This window comes from Chiloscyllium punctatum, chromosome 37 (assembly GCF_047496795.1).
Source record: "Chiloscyllium punctatum isolate Juve2018m chromosome 37, sChiPun1.3, whole genome shotgun sequence".
Taxonomy (NCBI): Eukaryota; Metazoa; Chordata; class Chondrichthyes; order Orectolobiformes; family Hemiscylliidae; genus Chiloscyllium; species Chiloscyllium punctatum.
In genome coordinates, this window is record NC_092775.1 from 65,945,529 (window position 1) to 65,964,862 (window position 19,334).

The 19,334-nt window shown below is 41.1% G+C and overlaps 1 protein-coding gene across 1 annotated transcript in view; it reads right to left on the bottom strand.

Moving 5' to 3' along the window:
* LOC140463176 (bactericidal permeability-increasing protein-like) overlaps positions 1-19,334 on the bottom strand; it is a 122,129-nt gene that overhangs the window by 47,586 nt on the left and 55,209 nt on the right. Inside the window, exons 6-8 of the mRNA XM_072556956.1 lie at positions 9,277-9,340; positions 6,565-6,628; positions 434-525 (exon numbers count right to left, since the gene is read on the bottom strand). Of these exons, the coding sequence (XP_072413057.1) occupies positions 434-525; positions 6,565-6,628; positions 9,277-9,340 (220 nt within the window). The remainder of the gene's footprint in view (positions 1-433; positions 526-6,564; positions 6,629-9,276; positions 9,341-19,334) is intronic.

Consider the following 19,334-nt stretch of genomic DNA (forward strand, 5'->3'; position numbering starts at 1 on the left):
AGCCTTGGTTTGGGATTCTACAATCTTTTGTCTCGCAAAGGCTAAGTAGAAAGATGTAGAAAGCAACACAGAAAGAATGAAGAATAGGAAATAATGAGGTGGATAATTTCAGGACCAGCCACATTTACTTCAATGAAGTATCTCACAGAAATCGGCTCCTGTGTTGTATCACAAACTATACATCAGACATTATAGTGCTTCTAAATAGCATATCTTCTGACTCAACACAGGTAATGCCAGGAGACATCAATATACTTTCAGCCGAAAATATCTTCTAAATACACAACACCAGCTCTTAAATGAACATCATTTATATTTTAATAATTTTCATCCAAACAGCTTTTTCATGCAAATCTTCTTTGGGAAGCAGTTAATATTTTTAAATTAGAAAATCTTGTTTGATCTATATGTATTGTGTTGTGTTCCATCATACCTTGAGAGGCAAAATTAGTGAATCTTTTGCCACTTCTGGAAGACTGGTTAAAGAGTAGTCAATCCCAACACATTTGTCAATTTTCTTTGTCACTGAAACAGTAAAGAAGTTAGAAACACATTAAAATGTTGATAAACCTTTGAGTGCTCTTCAGTGTAAAACATGAGAACAGAATAGCGTGGACTAAGAAAAGATCATCAAACTGTGATTCCCCAAATCCACATCTCCTATTAGACTACTGACAACTTAATTTGAATTCAGTTCATCCAAATTTATTTAATCTGACCACATAATTAAGTGCAAAATGCCACTTTGTTAATAGAAAAATAACTTTAATGTTGTATAGCTACAAACTGTTGTAATAGATCCTTTTATCAGCATTGGATCTGAAATTCTGACCACCACCATTAGGTCATTTGATCTATACTTTCGTGGATTTGTTCAATTACTTAGGAACCATGTTAGCTGCCTGCCTGACACTATTCCCTTTTCAATAATTTATTTTATATACATATCTGATGCCTCTCAATTATATCCATTATACATAGAAACCACCTGATGAAGGGCTTTTGCCCGAAACGTCGATTTTCCTGCTCTTTGGATGCTGCCTGGCCTACTGTGCTTTTCCAGCATCACAATCTTGGCTCTAATCTCCAGCGTCTACAGTACTCACTTTCACATGGAAACCACCCATCCAGGCCACAGTTGAGATCTCTCCATGTCTGATTGGATTCTCAATGATCTGATACTTGTTGACATGGTTCTTTCACCACCTCATTTCCACTAGTAGGTGGTCTGAAGGTATGATCGATCCTTTTTATTTCTCATTTTAATCCACGTGGATTTTGTTTCTAACCTTCTGTTCATTTATGATACTTTACTGAAGCCATTATTTTATATCTAATTAGTACAGCTCTTCTGCCCCCTTTGTTTTACTTATCCTTTCTGTTTAATGTGGAACTTTTTGTTGGCAATCCAGTTCTTTGTGCAGCCAAGTTTCAGCTACTCTCATCATATCAGGTTCCACTTCACGGACTTCTGCCTTCAGTTACCCTATTTGTTTCAGACTTTGTGTACACTGATAAACAGGCAGATTAATTCATCTTTACCAGTTGTTCCTTTCATTTTATTTTTAACAGTCCTTTATACTTCTGTTTTATGACTAGTTATTTGATTACAGCTCATCTTTATTACCTGATTTAATTCTCATTCTCCGTTTTTATTTACAGATTTAACTTACTTTCTTTCCTTCATTTTAACAGATTAAATTGCTATTAACAGGCCTTCATATCGTTTCCGTAAAGACACTGCTCCAACTTCAGTTCAGGTGGAACCGATACCACTGGTACTGCTCCTTCCCGTGTTATTTTGCTGCCATCATCCTATGAAATGAAACTTCTCCTTACCACAGCAAACATTCCCCTTCCTAAGTTTGATAGCTCTTTGTCAATTAACACATCAATAGGTGGGAATCCCAATAATACATCTGAGTTTCTTTTATTCATAACTTCCAATACTCTTTTCTTCCCTAATATAATGGAATCTCCAGCAGCAGTTGGCAACAGTGAAGGAGTGCACTCGAACAGACCCTGTGAGTCTTTGGCAAAAGCAAAGTTTATGGGAAAAAAGGAGCAGGTGGATATTGGATTCTTCAACCCAATGCAAACCAGTAGGACTTATCCTTTGTAAGTACAGTAAATAATTTTTAACTTAACTTTAATTCCCCTTCATGTTTGTGCTGACCTGTATCCAGTGGGATAAAGAATCCTTACTTTATGATCTTTGGGCCATCTGTGTGTTCACATCCTATGTTGCACTTATCTCATTGGTCCCAATATGGATCACAAATGAATCTAAACCAGATCTTTCCAAGTTTCTCTCCACTCGTTCTGAAATGTTGTTTACTTTCACACTGGGTAGACAAAACACACTTTTGCTTCTGGGTGAGACTATTGGAGGACTCAATCTTTCTTTCTAATAACACAATCCTTGCTGATCAGATTCTTTTTATTCTGCCCCTTCTCCAAAACTCCCCTACCTTCCAGACCCTCTGCCACTTGTGTTACCTGGTCCATAGAATGATAGAATCCCTACAGTATGGAGGCAGGCCATTTAGCCCATTGAGTCCACATCCACCCTCTGAAGAGCGTTTCCCCCCACGCCCCACACTTCCCTGTATCCCTGAATTTTCCATGGCTAATCAACCTAGCCAATACATCCCTGGACACTGCAGGTAATTTAGCATGGTCAAACTCCCTAACCTGTGCATCTTTGGACTGTGGCAGAAATGTTGGCATAGTTAGCATTCTGGCAATTTGCATAGGCAATAAATATATTGTATTTATGGGAGCAGACCATTGACTCTGGGATTTCCTTCTCTATGTTTCTTTGGCTTCATTTTCTTGCTAACGAAGTATCATAATCTCTCCTCTCTTCGTCTGAGTTTATCTTTGAGGTGTGACTTTGTTTTAGAGAAATTGACTCAAATTACTAACTGTAGGTCCCCTTTGCTAAACCACTTCTCTATGTGTCAGAGTATCTCCAATACTGATTTTAACTGATCTATTGAGCCATAGTGTCTCTATCCAGATACATTTACAGCAGTCTGGGGCAATATCCACATACTTTGGAAGATTGCAGTCTGGATAGAGAGTTTGTACTCCCAGTTGTTTTATATTTAGTTATTCGTACTCATTTATTTCTATATACAGTACAGTTATGTTTTTAGATTACTTACAGTGTGGAAATAGGCCCTTTGGCCCAACAAGTCCACACCAACCCTACCCAGGCCCATTCCTTTACATTTACCCCCTCACCTAACACTATGGGCAATTTACCATGGTCTATTCACCTGGCCTGCGGGAGGAAACCGGAGCACCCAGAGGAAACTCATGCAGGCACAGGGAGAATGTGCAAACTCCACACAGACAGTTGCCTGAGGCGGGAATTGAACTTGGGTCTCTGGCACTTGAGGCAGCAGTGCTAACCACTGTGCCACAGTGCCGCCCATTGTTGATGGGTTTGTTGAGTAAGGGGTTCATGTTAATTAGTCAATGATGTAACTGATTTCACAATCATGACAGAAGCATAGAACATTCAGAGAGGACAGTCAAAATGGAGACTGAGAGACAACTAACATTCAGCATGAGACTGTAGTAACATATAAACAACAGTGAGAATAAAGAGTCAAGATTACTTTATTGTATTTATATCCAGATATGTGTGTGTGAGAGCTGCCATAGTCTTACCAGATCATAGAGCTGCTGTCTCATTAAAGTGAGGTGACTGGTGGTGGTTTATCCTGAGGGCCACCATATGTCAGGCGAGGAGAGAGGTTGAGAAGGAGAGTCCTTCATGCTAACCTCAGCAAGTGATGGAAATTAAACCCACACTGTTGGCATAACACTGCTTCGCAAATCAACTGTCTAGCCAACTGAGCTAGACCGACCCGATGTCCAGATATACTGATAGAGTACAGCAGCTCAGATTGTCCATGTGCATCAACACTGAAAGGGACCATAACACTTCTACAAACTAGACCTTCCTTCCATGATCAAATACCATCCCACATCAGGGCTTACCTTAATTTCAGATTAATTTGTGATTTATTAGCCATTTGTTAACTTGCTTGTTTTATTATTTCTTGAATTATTATTTATTTTTGTATACTAGATTTTAATAGAATGATATTCTGAATCTTCAATGTTTATAAGTCTTCCATTCTACATGACAATTTTAAGCCTTGAAATCAGATTAATTAGTTAAATATTTGACTTACGTATGTAATAATTGAAATACTTGCTCTTAATTGTAAGATACGTAAACAAAAGCTATAACTCCTCAGGTTCCACTGCTCTGTTAACTTTAGCTTTACAGATTCTTAGAATCATTACAGCACAGAAGGAGCCCACTCTGCATATCAAGTCCATGCCAGCACTTGGCAAAGCAATCTGCTCAGTCCCATTCTCCCATACTATCCCCATAACCTTGTAAATTTCCCTCCATCCAATTTCCTTTTTGAAATTATTGATCATCTCTGCTTCCACAATCTTCTAAGACAGAGAGTTCTGGCTCATTACCACTTGTTACATTAAAAAAAATTCATCCTCACATCCCCTGCACCGCTCCCACCCTACCACCCCAACACGACCCACCCTCCCCCCCGCACCGCTACCCCCCCCCCCCCAACACACACACACACACACACACACACACACATATACACACACACAAGCACACTTTTAAATCTTGCTCAAAACCAAAAATGTGTGTTCACTGGTCTTTGTATTGTCAGCTAATGGGAACAATATTTCCTTGTCTATCTTAATCAAGTTGTCATTAATATTGTACATTTCTATCACTTTTCCTCTGAGTTCAGGAGAACAACTCTAAGTTTTCCTTTGCAGCATAATTAATTATTCCACAGACCCATCCAGATAAAGCTCCTCTGCACCCTCTTGAGGCCCTTAACATCTTTCCTAAAGTGTGTTGACCATGACTTATAATTTAACCAAACTAGAGCTTTATAACCAGGGTGACATGATGGCTCAGTGGTTAACACTGTTGCCTCACAGTGCCAGCAATTTGATTTGATTCCAGACTGTGTGGAGTTTGCACGTTTTTCCTGTGTCTGCGTGCGTTTCCTCTGGGTGCTCCGGTTTCCTACCACAGTCCAAAGATGTGCAGGTTGGATGGATTAGCCTTGGGAAATGCAGGTTTACAGGATAGGTGGATGGGTCTAGCTGGGATGCTCTTTGGAGGGGTGATGTGGACTTGATGGGCTGAATGACCTGCTTCCACACTGTGGAGTAGTTTATGATTCCATAAGGCTTCAGGAGGCGAGAGGAAATGCTTTAGGAATATTCACAAGGCCTTCCTGAAGAGTTGAAGTATCCCAGCCAACCCATGGGAGTCTCTGAAACAAAAACAGAAATTGCTGGAGAAACTCAGCAGATTTGGCAGTCCTTTGGAGAGAAAGCAAAGTCAACATTTCAACAATGACCCTTTTGGACTCGAAATGTTAATTCTGAATTCTATCTGTATCCACAGTTCTTTGTTTTGTTTTAAACGGGAGTCTCGGCCCTGTTTCTGAGCAAAACAGAGAAGATTCATTCTGGAAAGCTCCAAACAAATTGGAACATGCAGGTGTAAAGTCAACATGTTGTTATAACCTAAGCAGACTATCAAACAACATATCTAACTGAACCTTCAAGCACCATCTCAAGCGACAAGAGTGTGCAGGCCATGCTTTGGGCTTATCAGCCATCTTAAAGTTCATCAAAATGTATTGGACCCATTTTATGCTTGATCCTGAGACGCATCTAAGAAGAACAATGGCTTTCCATCCATCTGTGCACATCGACTTCCCAGTGCCTCTGCTGCTTACTCTTTACAACTGTGTATCAAGCTTTTATTTCCTCTTCTGACTTTTTCTCTTTACAAACACTTCTATGTCTGTACTGCTATCTGGTACTTGTCTGCCTATTCTGCTCACCTACCAATGTCCTGTTGTGGTCACATAGTATCATCCTCTGTTTGCCATACCTCCAAGCTTGGTATCATTGGCAAATTTGACATTTTACTCTACACTCCGAAATTCAGAATTTATTTTATGTCAGATTTTTACCTATGTTCTAGCTATCACAATTGCATCTCCCCGGCTTTAAAGCTGGACCTACCTGGATGGTATATCTGAGTCCTATTCCATTTGAAGGTTCTTCTCTGACACATATGGATTTATGATTGTAAAGCCCTCGTATTTCAAGACCCTAGTGCTCAGGTGCAGGAGGTATTTTCATTTTACCAAGCTCATCAGTAAATAGACCAATTTTCCAACAGGACTATAGTAACGATCAAATTTCTAATTGAAGAAAACATGCCTTTTCATGATTTAACATTATACTGCAACATAATGTTCATTTTGTTGTTTTATAATTACTATTTTTATTTAATAAAGACTTTTCATCTGCCACAATGGTGCCAGTTGTTTTGGGCGACACTGTATTACATGGTAGGATTGTATGTAGCGTATTTCCTCAGGATATCGCACAAGTCATTATGAGTAATGCTATACCGGATTGGCTGGTTGTGTAACAATCTTGTAGTCTGAGAACTTAACATGTTTCTCCCACCTGGCACAGTTTGGAGAAATGGACTTATCTTTTCAGTGAAGATTTTCTGCAATTCAAGACAGATCTGCAAAAGAAACAGAGATGATTTCTCCAATTACAGAACTTTACATTTCACATTTTATTACATAGCATTATTCATATGATGGTCAAAATGCACCAAATTCTCTTCCCAACTTAAGTGTGTGAACTTAGACAATTTAATAAAGATACAATTATTTACAATAATTATTTATTTGTGCTTTATTCTCAGTTCAACATCAGCTTTTCTTATGTTCATCTGTTGATGTCCCCTTGTATTCCTCTGCAAATTATTTCGTTGTGATGTCCCTTGTATATACAGGACAATGAAACTGCCCAAGCATTAAATACAAGGATAGAATACTGCAGTCACCCTTTATTCTCCCTATTGTTTTATACACTTGGGTACATTGGTGCCCATTCTTTTGTTAAGCGATGAATTGCTGTGACATCTTTTGAAAATCCTGAACCATTTGCTAAATATGCTGTTTAACAGGACTGGAAAACAAGTTTTACTGCATTATGTATTTCAGAACGTAGAAATAAATTTCAGAATTCCAAGAGAATTATTTGTTAAGCCTTGAGTGGAAATTTGGAATTGTGTCTGTTGTTTTGCCCAATGCCAACTTATTTAGTTTATTTCCATGAAGATAAGGGGAAAATGTCCTTTGTTTGAATCGAAGCTGGTAAATTGGTAGACAATGTCGCAAATTCACGACATCCCTTCAAGTCAAACACTGTGTAGGTTTTCAGCTCTATGGTTGTTTCCTAAATGTGTTTTGAGTTTGCCCCCAGCAGTAGATGGACTGGCGAGGTCCAAGAAGATGGCCCACCACTACTTTCTCAAGGGGGATTTGAGAAATGTAACAAATGTTGGCATTGCCAGCAACTCCCATGTCCCCCCAAAATGTTAAAAATACAGTTATGAATGAATATATTATTTCCATTGGTTGTGTTTTATGAGCATCAAAGTTTATGAAAGTTTGAGCAAGTCTCTGGTGAACAAATGCCAATTTTGTGTTTATAAAATGATGCTCAGCATGTCTTCCTGATTAGAACCTTGGACAATTTTTCAAGTCTTATTATATCACTGCCTGATCAGTTTTACCTTTTGGGAACTCTTTCCTGATTTTTTTCTGGGCAGGGTCCCAGTTCCACTTTGGTTGTCTACAGCTTGGAATCTTTGATACAGAAATATGAATTATTCTAGTTATACTGCTCCCAACTCTTGTGAAGCTCTTCAGAAGTCTCTATTGTTCATTTTGATTATTGGTGCTTAGGTTTATAAGTAGCAGAATATTTTCTGAATAAAGGAAATACAAAAGCAACTATTCATTAGAAAAACTATAAAGGTGTGATCCAAAAGAGAATAAGTTGCCTACCTGAATTTGATACGATACTCAGAAACAAATATAAAAGTGTAAGATTTCTAAGGGACAGTGATGTTAAAACAAAACCTCTTCAAAACCTTTTGGTGAAGTTGCATTATTGAAAGTTGCATGGTACATTTATTTGCATAATGCTCATTGACCCTGGAATGAAACAATTCAGCAAGACGTAATATCATTTTAAATAATATTGACTTTTGCATAATAAAATTAAATCTCCCTTCACTTATCAATCAAATATCAAAACTTGACTTGAAATCTTTCCTTTTGTAGCATTGAACAAGATCCCCCTCCTACGCTTTTCCTCCATGTAATTGCTAGGAATTGCCAGACTTATTGTAACAAGTTACATGCAATTATTGAAATAAAATTTACAGCAAAGAGCAAACTGAAGATGGATTTTAACTGCCTGCAGAAAGGGGCTTCCACACTTTACACCCCTTCCCCACAAGGATTGCTGATGAATGGTCGGACTAGTAGCTTTTTAGTTCTCATAGTACCACCAGGAATTTTGGGCCATTACCAGAACTGCACAAGGTCTGGATGAGCCAGATGAAAGAGGCCCAAGATTAAGGTGACATTGTGAGGGTTGCCAGGATCAGGCTGGCCAACAGTGACAAGAGGAAGTGATTTGGTTGTGAGGGTCAGCACAATCTTTTAGCGTGTTTACTGCTGCTGCCATAGGGATCCTGTATGGATTACAGTTTGACTAAAGAAGTGGCCACTCCGAATCTGCAGGGAGATTTCCAGGATAGGGATGACTGCCATGTGAAGGGAGACAGTGAGGTCTGCAGATGCTTGAGATCAAAGTTGAGAATATATTGCTGGAAAAGGACAGCAAGTCAGGCATCATCAGAGGAGCAGGAAAATCGACATTTTGGGCCGGAGCTCTTCATCAGGAATGCCATGTGAAGGGACCAAGTGTGGACCTACTGCTGATCAAATCGCAGCAGCGTGGAAAAGATTCCTTGGGCCTAAGGGCCAGACAGCTGTATAACATCCACCTGGTAGTTTTTTGGTATTTTACCACAGTATTTCCATACAGAAGTAGGCCATTCAGCCCAACCATTTTTTATGCTCCATGTGCTCATCTAGCCCCATCAGCATGCCTTTGTATTCCTTTCTTTTTAATGTGTTTAACTATCTTTAATTTATGGCAAGTAACATTGAAATATGAAGTAAGTGGTTCACCAAAACAATCATTGGTAACAAAATCTTCAAATTTGTGTTACATATTATGAGCAAATAATAATGATGGATGGAGATTTTGGAGATACCTCCAATCATATTTATTGTTGTATCATACCTCATCACTCAGATATCTTCTTAAGGATGGTTCATACCATCTGATGATCAGGTTGTACAGCCAGCTAAAATATAAGCATGAAATATTAAGCCCAGCATCCTGAAAAATTTGAGTAAGAAATGCAATTATTATTAAGAACATTAAATATAAGGACCAGGCTATCTATTAAGGCACTTTGAAATCATTTTTTATTCAGTAATTTACTGTTCATTTGATAAAATCTGTGCTTGAGGTTAAGATCATTGATGAGTGAAAGAAAGAAAAGAATTAAAAACTTGGATTTATAGGATCCATTCTCAAAATGTCTTAAAGTTCTTTATAGACAATTAAGTATTTTAAAAATTTTATCATTGTTAGAATGTCAAAATTGGACAGTTCCATTTGCCTCATCCTGTTCTGTCAGTGATGGCCCTCATGGTTGTCTGTATGTACCAGAAGTGCAAATCCGATGTTGGAAAGCTTGTTTCTGCCTTTTGCATATCAAGGAAAATGTCCTTAGCACTGACAACAACTGGAGCAAAGGATTGGGGTGGATACAGGATGTCATAAAAATCCAGGTTTTGAAATAATTCAACAGAGGTCGACATCCCTTTATTTACAATTGAAGTGTCCTTGACACTGATCCAGCTCCCTCAGAGTGATTGCCTCATGATATTGCTGGACTGTTAATCCACGTTATGTTTTGGGGACCCAGGTTTGAATCCCACTACAGCAGATGGTGAAATTTGAATTCAATAAAACATCTAGAATTAAGAGTCTAATGATAACTATGAAACTGTTGTCAATTTTTGAGAAAAACCCATCTAGTTCACTAACATCCTTCATGGAAGGAAACACCCATCCTTACTTGGTCTGGACTACATGTGACTCCAGATCCACAGTAATGTGGTTGACTCTTCACTGCCCTAAGGGATAGATAATAAATTCAGGTCTAGACAGCAACACCCTCATCCCATGAATGAATTTAAAAAACCCATCAGGGAATCCTCATCTAATTACAATTGCAAGTATGCGTGGCTTATGTCCAGCTTTGTGAAGGACAGCATCCCCTGCAAGCTTTGCATATAAATCTTCTAGGTGAGGGAGTAGTTTTCATCCAATTGCAAAAAAACAGTTAATCATTTATTTAAAATTCCCACATCAGTGAACCCACCCATTGGGCTTCACAATCGGTACCACGGTGCTGTTCATTCTGCAAACTGGACTGATTTGATGATAGCTTCACTTTCCAGCCTTCTGACTTCTGCCTGTACTTTTGCCCCTAAGATAAATGGCACTGGAAGGGCCTTGCAGGATCATGGAATTGCTTCCTGGACACTCTGGCAGGAGGAAACATATTTCCGCTGATGGGGGAGTGCCGAACCAGAGGACACAACTTAAAAATACGGGGTGGACCATTTAGGACAGAGATGAGGAGGAACTACTTCACCCAGAGAGTGGTGGCTGTGTGGTATGCTCTGCCCCAGAGGGCAGTGGAGGCCCAGTCTCTGGATTCATTTAAGAAAGAATTGGATAGAGCTCTTAAAGATAGTGGAGTCAAGGGTTATGGAGATAAGGCTGGAACAGGATACTGATTAGGAATGATCAGCCATGATCATATTGAATGGCGGTGCAGGCTCGAAGGGCTGAATGGCCTACTCCTGCATCTATTGTCTATTGTCTATTGTCATAACATGCAAGGTTGCCTTGACTCCTTTGATAGCCTTTAGACCTTCCTGAAAAACAATCAGGTATTTAATTAGGACTTCACTCAGACGGCCACCTTCTAATCAAAAAACTTTGAGCCAATCAATGTGAAACTTTCTCAATGAATTTCTCCCCATCAAGCTTGGGCCTGAGCCTTCTTCTACAATCAGTGGTCACTGAACCAGCTGCTGCTCTTAGGACACCAAAACCGAAGTAGTACCCTTAATCTGTTAAGGTTCCCCAGTATAGGTTCTCAGTCTAGGCTAGGTTCGAGGCTTTGCATAACCTTAAGAGTTGGAGTCCAGAGCTAATTTTGTTAAGGATTGGTTCTGCAATCACTGATGTAGCCATGCCAGTATCAACCTCCATTAGAACTGGCTGACTATTTAACCAGACGTTTATTTTGATTGGTTCTGATTTTGGATGTTGCTAAGCAATTTAATTGTTCCAAACTAGTTATGGGAGGAATTTGCAGGGTGTGCCCTCTTCTGGATACTGGCTTATGAGTTCTTTTTCTTAATTTAGATCCAGTGCTACTCTTTTGCTGTCTCAAGTTTGAATACCAGCAGCAACTGAAATGCTTGCTGGCCCAGATCCAGAAGAATATTTTAACCATTTGTTTTGTTTTGGAGTTTTGCTGTGGGCTGACCTAGAGTCCCTCTGTTCATGATATGACCTGAGTGAGGCTATACAATTGCCGTCACTCAAGCGGTGACCCCCAGCTCAGTCAGACTAGTGAGGGTGTTCTCTTCCATCAGAAAAGCCTATTAGCCGCATTTTCCAGTGATTAAGCCAGTTGTAGTGCCTGGTTGAAGTCCAGTTGGGCTTTAACTAGTAGGTGCTTTTACATGGTTACATCATTAATCCCGCCTACCAAGGGGTTTGTCAGCATCTCATAATGGGTAACCCAAACTCATATGCCTCTGCCAGTCATCCTAATCTAGTCAAAAATACTGATATGGATTTTTCTGGTTCTTGAGTTGCCGAGTAAAACCGATAGTGAATGAAAGGAGGTTTGGGGTCATAATATTCCTTAACTAAATCAGTCAACTCTTGAAAGGTTTTTGTGTCTGGTGCCTCAGGGAAAGTTAGGCTTCTAATAACTTCATTTTCAGGAGCAGCAAGAGAGAGAGACCAGGAGGCTGCCAGGAAGGTAAATGTTTCCTCTTAAAAGGACTTACTTTGAGTGTCAGTGGCCTTCATTTGCAGCGGTGAGAGTGAGGAGCGTGTAGTGTCTCCCACCTGCCCTCCTCCTCTGACCAAAAACAAATGGACTCTGTAGTGTATGATAAGGTAAACCTTTTTTTAAAATCATGTGACTGTTAAAAACTTTTCTTTCCATTTACATTTATCAAAGTGAAGCTTAAGCTTCAAAATGGCAGGAGATCTCACACCTGTGTTATCCTCCTCTTGCTCAATGTGGGAGCTCAGGGATGCGGCTGATGTCCCTGACTCCTTCACATGCAAGAAGTGTGTACAGCTACAGGTCTTGTTAGATCACATGATGGCTCTGGAGCTGCGGATGGACTCATGTTGGAGCATCAGCGCTGCTGAGGAGGTCGTGGAATACACATTTAGTGAATTGGTCACACCGCAGATTAGGATTGTGAGGGAGAAAGGAAATGGGTGACCAAAAGACAGAGAAAGAGCAGGAAGGCAGTGTAGGTGTCCCCTGCAGTCATCTCCCTCCAAAACAGGTATACCATTTTGGATACTGTTGGGGGAGATGGCTCACCAGGGGAAGGCAGCTGTAGCCAGGTTCATGGCACTGTGGCTGGCTCTGCTGTTCAGAAGGGCAGGAAAAAAGAGGAAGGGCTATAGCCAAAAGGGATTCAATTGTACGGGGAGTAGATAGGCATTCCTATGGTTGAAAATGAGACTTCCGAATGGTATGTTGCCTCCCAGGTGCATGGGTCATGGATGTCTCCAATCTGCTGCAGAACATTCTCAAGGGGGAGGGTGAACAGCCAGTTGTCATGGTGCATATAGGCACCAATATATAGGTAATAAACAGATTGATGTCCTATAAGCAGAATTTAGGGAGCTATGAGCCAAGTTTAAAAGTAGGGCCTCAGGATTGCAACAAGTGCCACTTGCTAGACAGAGTAGAAATGAATGACTAGGCAGGATGAAGGCATGACTTGAGAGATGGTGCAGGAAGGAGGGTTCAGATTTTTGTGACACTGGGACCAGTTCTGGGGTCAGTGGGACTATTACAAATCGAATGATCTGCACCTGGGCAGGAGTGGATCCAATGTTCTGGGGGAGCTTTGGCTAATGCTATTGGGTATGGTTTAAATGTGGCAGGGGGATGGGAGCCAAATGAGGAGGTTAGTGGACAATAAAGATGTAGTAACTAAAGCCTATAAGGAACTAGATAATGAAGTCAGTGTGACTAAGTGAGCAGATGATGAATACAGAGTGACATGTGGTCTGAGGTGTATTTGTTTTAATGCAAGAAGTGTAGGAGGGAAGGCAGATGAACTTAAGGTTTGGATTAGTACCTGGGAGTATGATGTTATTGCTATTACTGAGACTTGGTTGAAGGAAGGGCATGATTGGCAACTAAATATCCCAGGGTATAGATGCTTCTGGTGGGATAGAGATGGAGGTAAAAGGGGTGGAGGAGTTGCATTACTGTTCAGAGAGGATATCCCATTTGTGCTGAAGGAAGGCACTATGGAGGACTTGAGCAGTGAGGCAAGATGGGCGGAGCTCAGAAATTGGCAGGGTGCAGTAACAATGTTGGGGCTGTACTACAGGCCTCCCAAAAGTGAGCATGAGATTGAGGTACAAATATGTATACAGCTTATGGAAAAATGTAGGAGTAACAGGGTGGTGGTAATAGGTGATTTTAATTTTCCCAACATTGCCTGGGATTCACTTCGTGTTAGAGGTCTATATAGAGCAGAATTTGTAGGGAGCATCCAGGAGAGTTTTTTCGAGCAGCATGTAAATAGTCCAACTCGGGAAGGGGCCATATTGGACTTGGACCATCAGTCAGGTGGTTGAAGTTTCAGTAGGGGATTACTTTGGGAATAGTGACCACAGTTCCATACGTTTTAGAATACTCATGGACAAAGACGAGAGTGGTCCTAAAGAAAAAGTGCTAAATTGGGGGAAGGCCAACAATACCAAAGCTCAGCAGGGGCTGGGGAATGTAGATTGGGAGCAGCTGTTTGAGGGTAAATCCACATTTGATATGTGGGAGGCTCTTAAAGAGAGGTTGATTAGAGTTCAAGGGAGACATGTGCCTGTGAAAATAAGGGTTAGAAATGGCAAGATTAGGGAACCATGGATGACAGATGAAATTGTGAGACTAGCTAAGAGGAAAAAGGAAGCATTCATAAGGTCTTGGTGACTGAAGACAGATGAAGCTTTGCAAGAATATCAGGGGAATGTAGCATCAATCTGAAAAAAGGAATTAAGAAGGCGAAAAGGGATCATAAGATATCTTTAGCAAATAGGGTTAAGGAAAATCCCAAAGACTTTTATTCATATAAAAGGAGCAAGAAGGTAACTAGAGAAGGTTTGACCCATTCAAGGACAAAGGAGGAAAGATATTCGTGGAGTCACAGAAAATGGGTAGGATTCTGAATGAGTACTTTGCATCGGTATTCACCAAGGAGAGGGACATGATGGACATTGAGATTAGGAATAGATGTTTGATGTCAGCATAAGGAGGGAGGAAGTGTTAGGCATTCTACAGAACTACAAAAAGAGGAAGAGGAACACCTATACAAGGTATTCGCCAAAAACGGATACCCTCGCAATTTCCTCAACAGATGCCTAAGGGAGAGACAACGGAACAAGGACATGCCGCAACCCAAAGGACTAGCCACACTATCATACATCAGGAGCATTTCTGAACTGACAGCCAGACTACTGCGACCACTAGGACTCATAACAGCACACAAACCAACAACCATGCTCAGACAACAACTCACCAGAACGAAGGACCCGATACCTGACATGAGCAAATCTAATGTAGTGTACAAAATCCCATGCAAGAACTGCACAAAACACTACATCGGACAAACAGGAAGACAGTTAACGATCCGTATCCATGAACACCAACTAGCCACGAAATGACACGACCAGCTATCCTTAGTAGCCACACACTCAGATGAAAAGCAACATGGATTCGACTGGGACAACACTACCATTATAGGGCAAGCCAAACAGAACAGCCAGGGAATTCCTAGAGGCATGGCACTCATCCACAGACTCTATCAACAAACACATCGACCTGGACCCAATTTAACGGCCACTACAGCGGATAGCTGGAACTGACAACCGGAAGCGGCAGAGACAGGCCACTATAAATACCGGAGAAAACAGCACAGAAGCGCTTCACAGGAGGCTCCCAAGCACTGAGGATGTCACCTAGACAGGGGAAGAAATGTTTGCAAGACAAATTCCCAGCTCGGCGAACAGAACCACAACAACGAGCACCCGAGCTACAAATCTTCTCCCAAACTTTGTTAGGTATTCTATTATGGTGGACAAGTCCCCAGATCCAAATGGGATCTATCCCAGGTTACTGAGGGATGCAAGAGAGGAAATACTTGGGTTTTAACAGCTATCTTTGAAGTATCCTTGAACACGGTGAGGTCCTGGAGGACTGGAGAATTGCTAATGTTGGCCCCTTGTTTAAGAGGAGTAGCAGGGATAATCCAGGTAATTATAGATCGGTGATCCTGGCGTCAGTGGTAGGGAAGCTGCTGGAGAAGATACTGAGGATCTATTCCCATTTGGAAGAAAATGAGCTTATCAGTGATAGGCAACATGGTTTTATCCAGGGAAATCATGTTTTAGCAACTTACTAGAATTCTTTGAGGAAGTGACAAAGTTGGTTGATGAGGGCAGGGCTGCAGATGTCATACACATGGACTTCAGTAAGGTATTTGATAAGGTTCCTCATAGTAGGCTGATGGAGAAAGTGAAGTCGCATGGGGTCCAGGATGTACTAGCTAATGAATAAAGAACTAGCTGGGCAACAGGAGACAGAGTGTAGAATGGAGAACTGTGACCTGTCGTGTTCCATTGGGATCTATGCTGGGACCATTGTTGTTTGTGATATACATAAATGATCTGGAGGAAGGTATAGCTGGTCTGACTAGCAAGTTTTCAGATTGCATTAAGATTGTTAGAGTAGCAGCTAGTGAAGGGGACTGTCAGAGAATGCAGCAGAATTTAGGTAGATTGGAGAGTTGGGCAGAGAAATGGCAGATGGAGTTTAATTCGGACAAATGAGAGGTGATACATTCTGGAAGATCCCATTCAAGAGCGAACTATACAGTAAATGGAAAGGTTCTGGGGAAAATTGATGTACAAAGTGATCTGGGTGTTCAGGTCCATTGTTCCCTGAAGGTGGCAAGCAGGTTTATAGAGTGGTCAAGAAGGCATACGGCATGCTTTCCTTCATTGGACAAAGTATTGAGTATAAGAGTTGGCAGGCCATGTTACAGTTGTATAAGACTTTGGTTCAGCCACATTTGTTATATTGTGTACAGTTCTGGTCACCACATTACCAAAACAATTTGGAAGCTTTGGAGAGGGTACAGAGGAGGTTCACTGGGATGTTGCCTGGTATGGAGGGTGCTAACTATGAAGAGAGGTTGAATAGATGAGGATGATTCTCATTCGAAAGATGGAGGTCAGAGGGGGGATCTGATTCAGGTCTACAAAATCATGAGAGGTATAGACAGAGTGGAGGACTCAATTACTAGCGGTCACAAGTTCAAAGTGAGAGGGGAAAAGTTTAGGGGAGATATGCATGGAAAGTTCTTTATGCAGTGGGTGATGGGGGCCTGGAATGCATTACCAGTGGAGGTGGTAGAGGTAGACATGATAACATCATTTAAGATGTATCTTAATGGGCAGATACATGAATAGGCAGGGAGCAGAGAGACACAGACCCTCAGAAAATAGGCGACAGGTTTAGACAGAGGATCTGGCTCAGTTCAGGCTTGGAGGGCCGAAGGGCTTGTTCCTGTGCTGTAATTTTATTCATGCTTTGTTCTTAACTGAAAAAGTTGAGGTTACACGAGCTGTCCGGAGAATTACTTCTTGTTTTTTGTCTTCCCCAACGTCCTTGACCCAGAAAAAATAATAATTTCTTTCCACAGACTGGGACCAGTTTTCGATGGCAGAATCGAATGAGTCAAGCTGCCCAAATAATGGCATGATGCCAGAAATCAACTCAAAGATAACTGTTGTGAGTGAGTTTCTTTAGGAATGTTGTTTTCTCTCATCACCACTGAAATAATTACACAAAGGCCGGTAACTCATCACCCAGTTCACCCTTTATTTACATCCGGAGAGCCCTTGACAGTGATGCAGCTATCAGAATGAATAGAATTAGGGATAGTTAACATAGCTTTGTGTGTGGGAAATCATGTCTCACGAATTTGAGTGCATTTTCTGAAGAATTAACGAAGAGGATTGATGAGGGCAGAGTGGTGGATTTGATTTAAATTGACTTCAGTGAGGAGTTCAACAAGGTTCGTCATGGTAGACTAATTAGCAAGGTTAAATCTCATGGAATACAGTGAGAACTAACTATTTGGATACAGAACTGGCTTGAAGGTAGAAGACAGAGGGTGGTGGTTTTTCATACTGGAGGCCTGTGACCAGTAAATGATAAATGATTTGAATGTGAACATACGAGATATAGTTAGCAAGTTTGCAGATGACACCAAACTTAGAGGTATAGTGGACAGCGAAGAAGGTTCCCTCTGTGTACAATGGGATCTTGATTTACTGAGCCAATGGGCTGAGGAGTGGCAGATGGAATTTAATTTAGGGAACTGTGAGGTGCTGCATTTTAGAAAGACAAATCAGATCAGGACTTACATACCTTAATATAAAGGTCCTGGGGAGTGTTGCTGAACAAACAGACTTCGGAGTGCAGGTTCATAGTTCCTTGAAAGTAGAGTTGCACGTAGTGAAGAAAGCATTTGGTATGCTTTCCTTTATTGGTCAGAGCACTAAGTATAGGAATTGGGTGGTCCCGTTGCAGCTGTACAGGATATTGGTTAGGCCATTTTTGGAATATTGCGTGCAATCCTGTTCTCCCTCCTATCAGTAGGATGTTGTGAAGCATGAAAGGGTTCAGAAATGATTTACAAGGATTTTGCCAGGGTTGGTGGGTTTGAGCTATGGGCCAACTTTTGGTGCATGTATTGAATGAGCTGCCAGAGGAAGTGGTGGAGGCTGGTACAATTACACAATTCAAAAGTTATCTGGATGGATACATGAATAGGAAAGATTTAAAGGGACCTGGGCCAAGTACAGGCAAATGGGACTGGATTATGTTAGGATATCTGGTCGGCATGGATGGGTTGGACTGAGGGTCTGCTTCTGTGCTGTGCATCTCTATGACTCTGACTCTCCTGTTTATTTTTGCCATACAGGGCTCTCTGATTGGCCCAGGTTAACAACCTCAATCAGGGAACTCCTATTCTATGAGGTCCACCTGGCTGACTTTGTTACGATCACTGCAGATTTGTGTTGACAAATATTACCTTTGCTCAGGATTCCCAGGTGCCAATGATTGGCATGGACACAGTTGTGTCAGTGAAATAACTGCACCTTAAATAAGTTACAGCTCCAATTTTACTCCCTTCCCTGCATGCATGCAGTTAACTGAAGTACACTCAAGCTCCCTGGATACTTTTATGTTCAGGTTTTCCGGTTGGTTTGATATTTTCCACGTGTAGGTATACTATCTGGTAGGAGTTCCCATCATGCCCAATTGGAATACCTCCAGCTTTGAGGATTCAGTACAGTATTTTGGATTGTGGGAAGGACAAGTGGCTTTCAACATTCTGACTTTGCTGAATGCTCCTTCCCTCATCACCTGGTTTGAGAAAGGGTCAAATGCCAGTTTTGTCACCAGCTTTGCCTTGTTCCCTTCTGTTTGGACACAAGCCTGGTCCAACTACAGCAAAAAGAGGCTATCTCTCCTCATGCATAGTAATGGAACCTTGGGTCATTGTTTCGGTGAATATTGCAGCAATAATTGCTCAAAGCTGGTTACCTGTGTTAGAAAGGTTTCAGTGTGAAAGAGTTTCACAAACCTTTTTAAGTAGTTGCCAAGAGGTATAACTTTAAGGGGAACCATAATGGACTGATTTTTTTTCAATTCCCTTGCAAGATGAAGATCATTTCGGAGCATTCCAAGAGTCCAGAGTGTTTGGACCGGGCCAGTGATATGATTTGCTTGTTTAAGGACATTGGCCCATCCTGATAGGCCATACACTTGGAATGAGGACAGAGCCATCTCTAAGGCCTGACCGGCCTCCTCACTGCTATATTCTCACTGAAGTCCAGCCTTAAGGTTTGTTGCCAGCAATTTTGGGATAATA